Source organism: Schistocerca piceifrons, chromosome 1 (assembly GCF_021461385.2).
Source record: "Schistocerca piceifrons isolate TAMUIC-IGC-003096 chromosome 1, iqSchPice1.1, whole genome shotgun sequence".
In the NCBI taxonomy this organism is placed as follows: domain Eukaryota; kingdom Metazoa; phylum Arthropoda; class Insecta; order Orthoptera; family Acrididae; genus Schistocerca; species Schistocerca piceifrons.
This window is the reverse complement of record NC_060138.1, coordinates 570,114,871-570,131,006: the sequence shown is the minus strand read 5'-3', so window position 1 is coordinate 570,131,006 and position 16,136 is coordinate 570,114,871. Positions and strand designations below refer to the sequence as shown.

Here is a 16,136-nt window from a genome sequence, read left to right as displayed (position 1 = left end):
AAGGGTAGTGAAAATAAGATTAGGGAGATTAGAGCTCGTATGGAGACATTTAGACAGCTGTTTTTCGCTCACTCTATTTGTGAGTGGAACAGGAAAGGAAATGACAAGTAGTGGTACAAGGTATCCTCTACCACACACCATATGGTGGCTGGCAGATTATGTATGTAGATGTAAAATATATAATTTGCTTCTGAAGTTTAAAGTTTGTTTATTCACCCATCCAGTGTGCAGGTTAGCACTATTCTTTATGTGGTGATGGTGGCAGGTGGCAGACAAGTGTCCCAAGCAAGTAGTGGGGTTTCCTATATAATCTGGGATCACGTGTGCCATTGGTCTTTCTACACATTTGTAAAGTAATGTAGAGCAGCTTTTCATTATTTTCTATCACACACTTCCTTAAAAATAATGCTTCTAGGCTGTACTACTATCTTTTGCTATGAAGGAGGTGTTAAGACAGAATTTAATCGTTTGAAGGCATTAATTGGTGGGACATAAATCATATCTACTCAATGGGCCAACACCCATGGTTAGTTTGTTTCGTTTTAGGGTGCAAAAACAACTAGGCTTATAAGTACCCATGTCAAAACTGTGAACGAAGACAAAGAGAGGAGATAAAAATGACTATACGTCAATCCCCACACCCCACCCAAAAAAAAAAAAAATTGAAAGTACAGAATCAAAACTTAAATGGCCTTCGCCATATTGCTACAATGGATAAAAACTCAAATGCAGTTGACAGCTCGTGTGTTGTATGCTAAAACGGCTGATAACTCAGGCGGCAAGCCCAAATGGGAACGTAAACGGTTAAAAGGAGGGCATTCCATCATGAAATAGTGGACAGTTAAAAGTTGGGCGCAATGTGCACAAAGTGGTGGGGAAGCATCACTTAACAAATGGCAATGGCTAAAACGGCAGTGCCCAATGCACAACCTACTTACAATGACTTCCTTGTGGCGGGAGGGCCGAGAGGAGGTAGTCCAAGCCGCTGGGAGAGGCTTAATAACCTGGAGCTTATTTCCATGAAGGGACGACCAATGGCAATGCCAAAGTGACACCCCCTCCTGATAGATAGCAACACAGAGATCATCAGAGGGAATATAAGAACAAGTGGGCTGAGGTATGAGGACTGCAGCCTTGGCAGCAGTGTCAGCAGCCTTATTTCCTGGCAGACTGACACAACCAGAAACCCACATAAACATCACAATGAGTCCATCAAGAGTAAGCAAGTGACAGATTTCCTGGACCTGCTGCATTAAGGGGTGGACAGTGTACAGCACACAGAGGCTTTGAAGGGTGCTGATAGAGTACGAGCAGAGGACATAATGGAAAAGTCTGTGTCATCAGATGTACTGTGTGGCCTGATACAAGGAGAAGAGCTCAGCTGTATATACTAAGCAGTGTGACAGAAGCTGATACCAAAAAACGTCAACATCAATGACGAAGGCACACCCGACACCACAGACAGTCCAAGAGTCATCAGTGTACACAAAAGTACAATGCAGAGGTCGTGAAACTGAAAGGAATAGAACAAGGATGGAGTAGTGCCCTTAGGAAGCGAATGAAGGCCAAGGTGAACAAGAGCCAAGGTGGCGAAGGGTTCACACCCACTGGGAAAGTTGCAGGTAACACGAAATTAAGCTGCCGGAGCAAGAGATGGAAGTGAACTCCAGGAGGTAACAGAGAAAAGGGACACACCCCATACTGGCAATCAAAGCAGTCATTGAAGAAGGAGGCATAGGATGGGGGACCATGCATGGTATACAAACGGCATGCTTACATACTGAGGAGAAAGTCCCGATGGTAGGACAGTGGTAGTTCAGCACTTCAGCATACAGACTCTCAACTGGACTAGTGTAAAAGGCGCCAATGGCCAAATGGATGCCATGATGGTGGATAGTATTGAGACAGCGTAAGAAGGATAGACATACAGATACATAAAAGAAGCATGCATAGTCTAGTTTAGAACGGATATGGGACCAGTACAAATGAAGGAAGGTGATTCGATCTGCTCCCCAGGAAGTACCGTTGAGGACACATAGAACACTGAGGGACCACGTACAGCGGGCTGCCAGGTGAGACACGTGGGAGGACCAAGATTGTATCATATTGGGGGGCAGCCCCAGGAATTTTGGAGTTTCAACAAACAGAAGAGCAACAGGCCCAAGATGTAAAGATGATGGGAAAAACCAATTACGCTGCTAGAAATTCATACAAATGGTTTTGTCACTGGAAAACTGAAAGTCATTGTCAATGCTCCATGAGTAAAGACATTCAAGACATCACTGAAGATGCTGCTCAATGAGACACGACTGTGTAGAAGTGCAATAGATGGCAAAATCGTCAACAAAAAGGACGCCAGAGATGGCGAGTGGGAGACAGACCATTATACAGTTAATGGTGAAAGCAAAGAGGATGATGCTCAGGACGGAACCCTGAGGCACACCGTTTTCCTGGATAAAGGTGTCTGACAAAGCAGACCCACACAGACCTTGAAAACTCTGTCTTTTAAAAATTCCTCAACAAAATGGAGCAGGTGGCCACGGAAACCCCACGTTTAGAGAGTATGGAGGATACCAGTCCTCCAGCACTGTTGTAGGCTTTCTCCAAATCGAAAAACCTGGCCACAGTCTGGGATTTCCGCAGAAAACCATTCATGACATAGATGGACAAAGGGACGAGATGGTCAACTGCAGAACGGTGCTCTCAAAATCAACACTGTGCAGGGTTAGTAAATTGTGAGACTCGAGCCATCATACCAGCCAGGCATGAATCATACGCTCCATCACCTTGCAAACACAGCTGGTGAGAAGGATGGGGCAGTAGCTAGATGGAAGATGTTCATCCGTACCAGGCTTAGGTATGGGTATGACAGTGGCTTCATGCAAATATCCAGGAAATGTGCCCTCTGCCCAGATGGAGTTGTACATATTAAGCAGAAAGTGCTTGCCCGCAAGAGAAAAGTGCTGCAACATCTCAATGTGTACAGCATGTGGCACTGGGGCAAAGGATTGGGATGAACTGAGAGCATGATGTAGCTCCGTCATAGCAAAGGCGGCACTGTAACACTCACAGTTCTGAGAAGAGAATGGTATCACTCGAGCCTCTTCCACTCATTTCCAATGGAGGAAGGCAGGGTGATAGTGGGAAGAGCTCAAAATTTCCATATAATAGTGGCCCACAGTGTGAGATAACAATAGGGTCCACAATGTCATTGTCTGCTACCGTCAGGCCTCAAACTGGGGAACCTATCTTGGTTCCAGAGAGCTGTCAGAGGTTGGCCCACACAATAGAGCAGGCAGTGGAACTGTTAAAAGAATTAGTGAATTAAATACAGCTAGCTTTTTTGCTATCCTGAAGAATGTGATGACACTGTGCATGCATCTGTTTATAATGAATGCAGTTTACCATCATAGGATTATGGTTAAAAATGCAGAGAGAATGTGTCCGCATGCAAACTGCATCACGGTATGCCTCAGACCATCAAGAGACTGGTACACAGTGCGGTAAGGAGGAAGTGCAAGGAATGGAACATTCTGCAGCAGTAAGGATAATGTTTGTAAGATATTCCACCTGGTCATCACACCTAGGGAAATCTTGTTCGTCGAAGGTCGCCAGGGAAGAGTAAAGCTACCAGTCAGCCTTAGTAAACTGCCATTTGTTTGTGAATGCATGTGGCGTAGGTGTCAGCAAATGGGAAATGGTTGCTTGAGGAGGTGTCAGAAAGAATGACCACTCGAGATGATGAGCAAGCTACGTAACGCAGAAGGGTAGGTGCAAATGTGAATAGGTGTGCGACGAGTCTGAAAGGAACGTGGGTGCTACTCTGTTAAGGCTGAAGAGGTTAAGTAGAATAAGAAGGTCAGCCAAGAGGACACCTCTCAGGCAGGTTATGGGAGAACCCCAAAGGGGATGGTATGCATTAAAGTCAACGAGCAGCGTAAATGGGTGAGGCAGCTGCCAAAAAAACTGGAGGAAGTCTGCCCTGGTGACAACAAATGACAGACAGATGTAAATGGTACAAATGGAAAAGGCCAAGTTAGGAGGGAAAAGGTGAACTACAACAGCTTGAATATGGGTAGTCAGAGAGATGGGTTGACAATGAAAGTCATCCAGTATGAGCAGTGTGACTCCCCCATGAGATGGAATGCAGACTTAAGGGGAAGGTTAAAACAGACTGGTAAGAAATGTGAAAGCTCAAAGCAGTCGTCAGGATGCAATTTTGTTTCCTGAAGGCAGAGTACAAGTGGACGTTGCGATTCTGAAAGCAACTGTAAATCCTCTTTGTTGGATTGAAGGCAGCAAACATTCCATTGGAGTAGAGTCATGATGCAGTAAAAATGTGAAGCAGTGTCACCTGGACGGCTGCCAAGTGCCAGTCTGCAAAGACTTGTTCCTACAGGGTACAGAGGCAGGAGGATCCTTCTCCCTAAGGTCCACTGAAGAATTGGCTTGCTTGGTGCTGTCAGCCTATGGAGTCCAATGCAGGAAAACAGTTGGTGGTGCGCATCGGCAACACGGAGGCTGGCCAAGCGAATGTATCAGGTGGCAACAACATCGAAGAGGATCTTGACATCGGCAAAGGGAAAGACTGTGTGTCTTTGATGGACTACTTTGAGCCCTTCTGGTTACAAGAGAAAGACTCAGGTGTTGTTTGGCTGGAGGGATGTAGGAAGTCTTCAAGGGAGTATTCCTTCTGTCCCTTCCAGCCTGTCGGTTGTGTAGCTGGTGACTTCATCCCGTGAGCGAGAGTTTGATTTCTTGTTGCACAGCTGGATGAGGGGACGGCAATGCTACCATGACACTGGGCAATTTCTCAACCTCAAAGCTGAATTTAGGTTGCATGTCTGCAAGCCAATGTCCTACATGGAGAAAAATTGAGTGAGATATAGCAAGAACAGTACTGTAAGTGCCAGATGGTAGAATGCATGGCTTGCGACTAGCCAATAACTTGCGAGTGTCTGGGTTTTCGTTTACCTGGATCCTGGACAGCCCACTCATCAGGATACATGGGACAATCTCAAGAAGAAGTGGCAGGGTCTTCATTGCAGTTGATATAGTGGGGAGCAAGTGGCAGGCAATCGCTCTCGTGTGCATCCCTACCACAGGTTACACATTCGGATGGGTGTTGACAAGTCATTCAAGTGTAGTTGAAACAATGACACTTTTAGTAGCGCCTCGGGTTCAGAATGTTCGGTCAGACGGTGATAACTTCATAGCCTGCCTTCTTCATGGATGGAAGCACCACTCTATCAAAGGCGAGAAAATGATTGTGTGGACACTAAGAAGGCATCTACCTTTTCCATTACCCAATGGATGGCAATGACAGCCTGATCAGAGAGGTATGTTTGGATTTCAGCCTCGGTCAGACCATCGAGCAGCCTAGTGTAAACAACACCACAGGAAGAATTCAGAGTTCTACGGGCCCTGACATGAATAGTGTAGCCATGGAGAAGCAAAGTGACAAGCAGTTGTTGTGCTTGAGAATCAGAACTAGTCTCCAAAAGCGAAGTGCCGTTCCGTAAACGAGAGCAGGTTTCACAGGGCCAGCAACTGCATCAACACCTTTTTGAATAAGAAATGGATTTACCATTGTTAAGGACTGACCATCTTCACTACGTGAAACCATGAGGAACCATGGTGCAGCTGGCAGGGTCTTTGAATCATTAGCCTCATTCCGTTTACATTTCGAACATGTTAGTTGTTAAGATGATAGGCTCATTGTGACAAAATCCCCTACGATTGTCAGCGTCTGCAATGGCATGCTCCTTCCAACTGGGGGCCCCTCCATAAGGGGGTGCACCTGCCTTAGGTGACTGTTCACACCTCAGGTTACACCTCTCCAACACCTGACACAGGGACCGATCAGCAATTTGGGAAGGTAGCAGCTCAGGCAATAGCCCCTCCCTGGGCCTGGCCTGTACCAGGGGGTACGTGCAGACCCTACCTGTCGACCGAGGGCTGGGAATTATGCATTACAGAGTCACCTGTTACATGTCAGACGCAAGGACCGGCATTCAGGAGTGCACAGGGAGGAAGAAGAAAAAATGCAATGAAAAACAGTGGTGAGACTGTTCTTAAGTCAGCTCCAGTCAATGCAGAACATTCCTGGAAACGTACCTGACATGTTCCCCAAGGGAGGGAAAAAGAACAGCAAAAGGATAGACATGCAGCACAGAAGGGAAAAGATGGTTGGTTGATTGGTTTGGGGAAGGAGACAAGACAGCGTGGTCATCGGTCTCATTTGATTAGGGAAGGATGGGGAAGGAAGTCGGCCGTGCCCTTTCAGAGGAACCATCCCAGCATTTGCCTGGAGTGATTTAGGGAAATCCCGGAAAACCTAAATCAGGATGGCCGGACGCAGGATTGAACCGTCGTCCTCCCGAATGCGAGTCCAGTGTCTAACCACTGCGCCACCTCGCTCGGTGGTAAAAGATGCTGCAAAGGCTGGGGCCCCAAGGTAGCCAAGCATGAACCTTCCAAAGGGTGGTGGGGCCCCTGGGGGGAACACCCATGGTGATAATTATGAAGCCTAAAGGCACAGTTTCGATTTGTGGCGACCTTAAATCATCTATCACTCTTCAATATAATGTAGATGTTCATTTGATTCCGCATCCAGAAGAGCTACTGGCTAAGTTATCAGGTGACCAGTTATATCCTAAGATAGCTTTAAATGCTGCTCATGTATTACCCTTATATGTGGATTCAAATAGTTTTACAGCAGTTAACACAGCTTTCAGGCAATCAATATAATATGTTACCTCAGAATAAAACCAGTCTTGGTTGCAAAGTTATTTAAATCAATGACTTGTTTCACAGTTTTGGGGCAACATCAGAGAGTCTATAAAAACAAGGAGCCAATCAATTAGAAACAAACAGTGGAAGGGGCATGGCTGTATCTTGTATGACTACGCAGATAAAATGAACTAAAAGTAATAGAAACTTACATAAAAGTAGCTGGATATCTGACCCAACCATAATAAAGCCATGTAAAATGGGAAATGGACACAACAGTAACTGGATCTGTAATACACCCATCATAAAAACACATAAAAAGCAAAGTGGACCTACTTAAAAGAAGACACCCAGTGTATCATCAAGAAGGTACAAGAAAGTGGTGGAAACATTTCAACCAACATCGCATGCTACCCTGAGCACACCAGCTGACTCTACCACAGTAGTACAGAATAGGGCTACTCTTACAAAACAAAAGCAGTATGAGCCACACACAGCACAAAGTATGTTTGGCACGCACAAAAATATTACTGCGGCAGATCAAGAAGCAAAGATTGTGTATAGTGAAACAAGGTGCCCAATTGGCATGTGTGACCGACGTAAGGCAAATTTACAAAATACGAAAACTACATAAGACTATTAACATTAAGATGTATGTGTGCAAAACATGTGATATACTGGCAGTCTTTTTTTCTTTTAACTATATCCATTTTGCATTTTATGATGGATGGATTACGTATCCAGTTACTGTTACATCTGTTTTCCATTTTGTAAGGCTTTATTATGGATGGGTTACACATCCAGCTACTTTTATACAGGGTGTATCATAATTAATGGCATAAACGCACACAGTTGAAAGTACACAATACTAGAAGCAAAAAAGTCTCAGTAAACATAGGGTCGAAACTGCATACCTTAAGAGCTATGAGTAATTTTTCATCTTCAATACTGTGAAGCAAATCCCTTCTACTGCAGGCTCTTTGCTTTCCATAGTTTGGGAAGTGATAATATGGGTCAAAACAAGAAAAAAAGTCCAGTAAACAAAGCTTGCAGTAGAAGAGATTTCCTTCACAGTATCGAAGATGAAAAATTGCTCATAGCTCTTAAGGTATGCATTTTCAAACCTATGTTTACTGAGACTTTTTTCCTTCTAGTATCGTGTACTTTCAACTATATGTCTTTACACCATTAATTATGATACACCCTGTGTAAGTTTCTATTACTTTTAGTTCATTTTAGCTGCATAGTTGTACAATTGAGGACCATGCCCCTTCCTCTGTTTGTTTCTAATTGATTTTATAGACAATCTGATGATGCACCAAAAGTGTGAAACGCGTCACTGATATTAAATAACTTTGCAACCAAGACTCTTTTTATTCCAAAATAATTTGAAGCTGACTGCTGTAGCACCCTGCCACAAACAAATGGAAAGAAATTTTAACTTTGAAAGATATGAGTGCTGCAACAACATTTAAAAAATACATAGAGCAGCTTATAGAGGGTGTACCACAATCTGGGAACAATCTGAATGAAAATCGCGAAGTCCACCCAGTCGCAACAACTCAATAACTTATAACGGCTACCTGAGGGACACGAGAGTGAGTGGGCTTGGATTGAAATCAAGCAAGTATAGTTTTTCTAACCAATAGTTCAACACTTCAACCACGTACTGAGCAAAGATAGTCTCTGGCATATACACTGAAGCAATTAGTAATCTCTTGCACCCAAAAATTTGAAATTGTTTCCATTGATCTTGAACAAGACAGCTTATTGTGGCATTACACTAAATACTGTGCAGATATCATGATCCCTCCTCCAGCTTCTAACAAAAAGTGAGTCAAATCTCATTGAATTCCCACATGTTGTGCAGGATTCTTGAAGGTAGAAAACTGTTTGCCCCCTGCCTGCCCACATTCACATCAGGGAAGCATTTAGTCCTAAAGACATATGCTTTGCAGTTGGAATGGGTGCTGTGCTGTCACGCGAGTCCCCACGACAGCACATTGCATCCATATTACTAAATGGCTATTGCAGTTCACAGTTCCAGTTTCAGGTTGCCTATCTAACAGTTTCCAGAGGAAAGAGAAATCACCTTTTTCAATATTTCACATAGTTATTGACCAAATTTAAAAATTTTAAATGCTGTCATAATCTACTTATTAAGATATATAATCTTATCTTTAAGTAAGACAAGTATTACAGCAAGGAATTGTGTGTGTGTGTGTGTGCGCGCCTCGAGGCAGCGTTCCTCACCACAAACATATACCCAGGTTATAGTGCTTCAGTATTTTAGATTGAAAGCATTTAGTGACTTGCAACAAACTTTACACATAATTTCAAACCCATTCTTAACTGTTTCTCACTTACATGCTTAACATCAAATATCTAACACATTAACTCGTTTGTAAAGTATTTAGAAGCTGTTTTATAAATGGGAGTTCGGTTCCTTAAACAATCAATGGTTTACTGGTATGTATCTATAACACTACCAGTGGGACAGGTGACATAGCCAAATAGGAAATGAGGCATTGTCTTATTTATAGTATCAAGAGAGTCAACAGTTTCTATTTTACAACAAAAGCACACATGCTCAGTGAATACAAGCTGTAGTTTTACTTTTTGACCCCCATACAAACCTATCACATAAGACAGTGAAATGACTGCAGTGGTGGGGACCATTTCTGATCAACTACCTTGGTCAGATAGACTACCTGCCAACCACTCAAACTACAAAACCAACACAATGTTGTGTCTACCCACAAGTTTTGATTACAAGTTTAACAGGTTAGAGGCATTCAGCTTCTACCTCTACAAAAATATTAGGCACACGAAGGATAAGATCCCCATGGTGGTCCGGAAGTTGGCTGCAGTCACAGATCAGGACCTGATGTTACATAAAGCAGCATGTTACCTGAAGCTCTGATGATCAGAGCACCAGCCCTAATTTACAGAAATTGCACCATAGATGTATTTCTCAATGCACCAGCAACTCAACATTGTCAGTGGGTACTTCTCCTGGCCACAGACAGGGTGACAATCACAACCACATTCCAGTAACACATCCTCAAGCTACTACGTGAGGCACACTAGAGAAGGGGTGGGGTCAAGAATGGAAGTGCTACTGGCAATGCATCAAGTAAACTGGCTGGACACTGACACTATCATTAGTTTGGACTTGCCAAACACCCATACAAAAGAAGCCTGATCCAGTGCAACATTAATCCCCATTGCCTACTCCAAATCACTCATGGTACCAGATGCGCAGAGACTGTGTAGCTCTACTCAAGATAGTTTGGTGTTAGGTGGTTACTCGCCAATGCTCTCTCTAACTTTCTGCATGTTGATCAGATGCCATCATCATCACACACACCTACAATCTGAGCACTAGTGACAATCTGCACTCTAGAGCAAGTGATACACACCAAGTATCTAAAAATGATGCAGTTACAAGGGGAATTCTGATCCTTTTGCAAAATTAAAGACATAGTGTCATCCAGAGTCATATTCAGAAACAAATCAGTTCATCAGAACATTCAAGGCCCAAGTGCACAACATGATGATGGCAACCTCTGCGGGAAACCAGAGATGCTTCCCCACTTCAGACAGATCCAAACCTAAACAGCGACAGTCCAGTTGAGAAGTTTAATGGCTGCAGGCACCATACCCTTTTTAATCTACTGTGTCCAACCCACCAAGCCCAGTCCCCACAGCCAAAACCATACCACAATACTGCCTCTCTAATTTGGAATGTTATATACTGAAGTTGACACAGTGAAGCAGCGAGCAGACAACTGTACCTCAAGCATCATCACAATAAGCTCCAGTTTGTGACAACTAAGTGATGTTACACCCCCAGTAGGATCTCTTCAGTCCCTGGTAAACATCTGAGACTGCCATCACTGCCAGCTATTCCACCAAGCTGGTCAACTTCAGATATCATCTCCCCAACATCCACTATCTACATCCCCACATCCCCGTGTCGTTGACACCAGCATGGCATGTTACAACCTCTAAACATGCCCTTGGGCAACACAACCAAGGTCACAGGCAACAGAGTATGAGTGGCCTACTGATATTGAACCACTGTCCTCAATTGCGAAGTCCCAACTCTACCAGAGGAATAATTCTCAGTTTAACTGAACCTGCTGTATCCAGCAACTCAGACCGAGACTACATACTCATTCCCATAACTGGCAGCTCCACATACTAGCATAAGGTTGAGAGTAATCAGCAATAAGCTGGAATAAGCCTTCTCCTCCTGCATGCTTACCAGATACAGTCCAGCTACCTTTCTGCTGACAACCTATGCTGACTGTTCCTGGTGTTTTTGGATTTCTAACAGCATTATGATGGATTTGGCCTTTAAAGAAAGACCCACAGTGTTCATCTTGTGTGTAATCACAGCCAGCCAGAAGATTCTGTTTTGTGTCGAACTCATAAGCTGTACAGAGCTTCTAACCAGTGTGTGTTCAAATAAAGGGAATGGCAACCCGGTTCCAACAGAGCTGTTAGTGGGATGGCTGTCTCCCCTGCCCACTAACATAGCTGGCCCCAATTCTACCCTGAGCATTATGAACCCTTTGTGCCAGTTAATGTGGGGATGGTTTTAATATTCTGCCATTTCAGTTATATGATGACATACCTGTACAGTGGTTGTGATTATATTTGAACCACACATAGTTCCACATTCAGCAGCTGCAATTCCAGGGTCACTGCAGATACATTACTTAGGGATTGTCATTATCCCTCTTCGGGAGGGTTGGGTTGGGTTATTTGGGGAAGGAGACCAGACAGCGAGGTCATCGGTCTCATCGGATTAGGGAAGGATGGGGAAGGAAGTCGGCTGTGCCCCTTGAAAGGAACCATCCCAGCATTTGCCTGGAGTGATTTAGGGAAATCACGGAAAACCTAAATCAGGATGGCTGGACGCGGGATTGAACCGTTGTCCTCCCGAATGCAAGTCCAGTGTCTAACCACTGTGCCACCTCGCTCGGTCCTCTTCGGGAAATAAATACCAGGCAGATTAGCAGTTCATACCTGGTCATTCATTACACCCATTCTTGAAGCGACTGTTACCTACTTTGTTGGAACCAGGTTTTGATTTGGAACTCCAGTTGTACTGCATATTATTGTGCAAGGTAATTCTAGCTTTGTTCACAGGTGCTAATTTTGATCCATGTTACATGCTGTCTTTAACATTTGCTCTCTATGGCCCTTTTAGTCAGTGACTTTACTTCGGTTTTAATGTCCACACACGAGAGGGCTCACAGCAAGACAGGCAACATTGGCGTTGAGCTGTGACACAAATGTTCTCAACTTTGTATTTCTGTTTCTACTCTCAAAACCCACCTACCTGCCTGTTCCCTCTACTCTAATAAAATAACAACATTCTTGTCAGTGGCTAATATCTCTCCATCACTTCTTTTTTGTGTCAAACAAAGAGCACGAAAACCTAATTTCTAGGAAGCTCTTTACATATAACTGAAAATGTGCCACAGCATAAGTGAAGATGTACCACAGCTTCCTCCATGTCTCAGTACTCTCATTTTTCCAAGTATGCTTCTTTGGGTCAATTACATATGATAGAGGTTGAACATTCAGCAAGAACAACCGCACTGTAATTCTTCAGGCTTTCCACGTGATCTGTTGACATTCCTGAGTTGTTGGGTGTACTGCCAAATATCTTAGTCTTGTTTGAAGTATATTTTGGTGGTGTGACTAGTGGCCTTCATCCTGATGATCAGTCTCAGGTAGCACCTGATAAAGGTGATAAGTCGCATCACTGAAATATCATGCACAGAAAGCAATAGTATCTGGCATTAAACTCAACAACTGAAGACTGCTGATAACCATATTGCTCACAACCAGCCAACCATCTATTAACAAAACTTATTCAGCACACTAACAAACTACGAATTGTCTGCATCAGCTATTGCAAAATCTGAACTTTCCCCATTTATACTTAAAACTTCCATGGGGAGCAGGTTTCAAATCATTTTCCAGCTGTCCAGAAATAAATATTTTTCCTAGATCATTCCACATGAATGCTGGGTTGGTTCCTTTGAATCCTTACAATCTTTTCCTAAATACCAGTATTGTTTTTAATTGCCTCAATGCAAAGTATATGTAAAACTAAATTTCTTATTTTGTCTTTTTCCAGTAATTAATGCAAAAAATCTAATATTAAACAGAATAATTCGATCACAGACATAGCACAGGCGTGAATAAAAGGAATTCAAAATGAATAGTAATAAAATTTGTGTGTGTTGCATTAGTCATGCAGAATTAAAAATTAGAATTGACATTAACTCATACCCACTCATCAACCCTGTATACCTGTCGTCTTGGGCTGCCACCAATACCCTTGGTAACGACTGAACTCCTCTTGCATGACATATGAAGGAATGCCGGCACTAAGTGGATCTTCAGCCAAAGTACGTCCACCCTTATGTGCAAACGTCAGTCGGTTTGTAGCACCTAAAGCAATTTATTATTCAGTAAGTATATTTGGCCTATAATTTCATTACCAGTATTAACAAACAAGGTTTATGTTTAGGTGAATTTTTATACAGGTAGACCCCATTATACACTGATTCGTTATCTGCATTTTCGCATATATGCCATTTTACATTTAACTGCAGTACTGCTATCTGTTAATAGTACATTGAAGTTGTAAAAAGCTAGTGTATCTCAACGTGCATCTTCTGCCATGTTTGTCAAGATGTGAATCTTCAGTTCAAGTTGGTAGAGTTGGTTGCACTTGACAAGTTTCATATTTAAAGTTTGGTTTAAAACAAAGGAAAGATAGTGTGCCTGTAGAGGGATAAAACTGTCTAAGGTCGTATTCAAGACAAACAAAGTTAGAAGTTTTGGATCTCTATGAAAAGTGTGAATGTATTGTTGATGTACAGCATGCTGTGGGGCTTAGTGAATCCACTGTAAGAATTATTCATGACAATACAGAATCAATTCAAAAAAACTGCTCAATCTTCAACCGTTCAGTCTTCAACTAAGTGTGATGAGAGTGGCCAAATCTCATTTGGAGGCAATGAAAGGAATGGAAAAAATGCTAGGCCACTGGATTGAGCACCACAACCAACAGCACATGTCACTCTCTGGAGCTGGTGTTCAAGCTAAAGTCAATAGCTTGTATGTAGATTCAACAAAAGATGATGATGATCCAGCACCTTTCTCAGCCAACTCAGGTTAGTTTAATCGTTTCAAGCATCGTTTTGGCTCTCACATCATTACAATGACAGGACAGGCAGCTGCAGCAGATCCAGTTGGAGCCAGTTTAAACAAACTGTGACAGGAAAGGACTATCCTGTGAATTTTGGAAATAAATGCCTAGCTATGCACATTCATTTCTATTGGAGAAAAAATAGCCCCTGGATTTAAGGCTACCAGTGACCAATGTATCCTTTTCAGAAGCAATGCTGCAGGGTATTGCAAATTAAAGCCACTTTTGATCTACCATTCTAAAATTCTAAAGGGTTGTGACAATAGCAAGCTGGGAGTTTACTGGAAAAGGAATAAAACAGGGAACGACTTCTGATACTTTTAGTGATTATTTTGTTTATGAACTGAATAGAACATTGGAACCACACTATGAGAAAAAAATCCTTTCAAAATTCTCCTCCTCCTTGATAATGTTCCCAGCCACCCAATTTCAGTTATCGATTCAAATGGCGAAGTCCTGATTCTACCACCGAACATTACATCCTTCCTGCAACCAATGGACCAGTGAGTTATTTCTTCATTCAAGGAACACTATCTGTTTAAAACTTCCTGCAGTGTCATAGAAGAATGTGACTAGAATGACGAAATTACCATCAAGGTTTACTGGTGATAATATTAAGATGGCAACTGGCGTATTAGAGGCATACGGACTGACATTTCCACAAAATGTATGAATGGTGTATGGAGGGAACTGGGATGATGCTGTGTCAGTGTTAGAACATGAAATGGTCAGTGATATCACCATTGCAGTGAGAGTACCAGTATTATTTTGTGTTTAAGTGTTAAATTTTTATGTGTACAAATTTTGCATGAAAATGCTTTTCAGAAAGATGATAAACAGTTATTCTTGGTTAAAATATTAAGAAACTCTTGTATTTTAAACTTAATAGAAGAGTAAACAAAAACCTAACCCATATTTTATATTTAAAAAATGGTACTATTTACTCAAATTTAGTGTGAGAGGCGATTCCACAGAATGTAACTATCGTGTATAACTGGATTTACCTGTACGTATAAAATTAAAGCACAAAATATTTAAATAGCATTCGATTTTACATGCTTTGGTAGAAATCTAATTTACTAGACAAACCTTTAATTTTGTTTCCTTAACTGCATTTGAAATATAAATAAGCCAAGGTTTCTGTTTTCTTTTTCAGGTTTCAAAGTTAATGAAATCACTACAGCATACCACCCTCATCATCATATTTTACAGAGTAACAGTGTCTCTGCCTACTTTGTTCAACCAGTTCTATATTTCATTATTTGATTGTTTACATATCCTTGGGTCTTCTTCAATACTTCAAACAATCATTTCCAGCATCTTTCACCTAATATTTAAACTTCAAAAGTGTTTGTCATCTATCTGTTATGCCTCAGTATATGGAGGCAAAAAGTGTATCTTCCCTTGTCTTTGAAAATTTGCCTCTCTCTAGTTCAATTTGTTTAGGATCTCTGCTTCCCTGCCAGCACGAGTCCTAGAGTAGTCCTTCCTCCTTCCTGATCATGACCATGAACTCGCTCTTTCTCACATTAAATTTAAGTCCATATATTCCAATAAACTCTGCCTATGCATCTCCTTGCTGCTGAAGTTCACCTCCCTTATTCCATCAAATGCCATATTATTATTATTATTATTATTATTATTATTATGATACTTCCCCACTGTTTCTTAAGTCATCCATGACAAACACAAAAGTAAGGGGAAGGTGACTTCCATTTAAACCCTTTCTTCCCTTTAACCAATCTCTCACCTCATCACCTATTTAATAAACCTTTCACTTACATTGGACATTGCTTTCATTCTATCAATTGCATATTTTTCACACTTTTGTTCTCTAAGGCTTTCTGTACCTTACTGCCACACGCATTGTTATACATCATCTCAACTTATAGGAATGCCAGGAGCTTAAGTTGTCCATGCTATAATGTTTCTGCTGTAAGCTGCCTTACAATAACTGTTTTACAAAAAATCATTTATTTGACAAATCATTTTCAAAATTAAAACATCGTCAAATAGGGTCCAAATCAAACAATGGAAAATTCAGGATGAAATGTAACAATATTATGAAAAGGAAAGTTGCCACTCACCATATAGCTGAGATGCTGAGTCACAGATAGGCATAACAAAAAGACTGTCACAAATAAAACTTTCGGCCATTAAGGCC

The 16,136-nt window shown here is 42.0% G+C and overlaps 1 protein-coding gene across 2 annotated transcripts in view; it reads right to left on the bottom strand.

The window, feature by feature from the left end:
- The window catches only part of LOC124801529 (dipeptidyl peptidase 9), a 216,518-nt gene that overhangs the window by 136,678 nt on the left and 63,704 nt on the right, over positions 1-16,136 (bottom strand). For both annotated transcript variants that reach the window (XM_047263081.1, XM_047263080.1), the window contains one exon: positions 13,069-13,209. In XM_047263081.1, the coding sequence (XP_047119037.1) occupies positions 13,069-13,209 (141 nt within the window). The remainder of the gene's footprint in view (positions 1-13,068; positions 13,210-16,136) is intronic.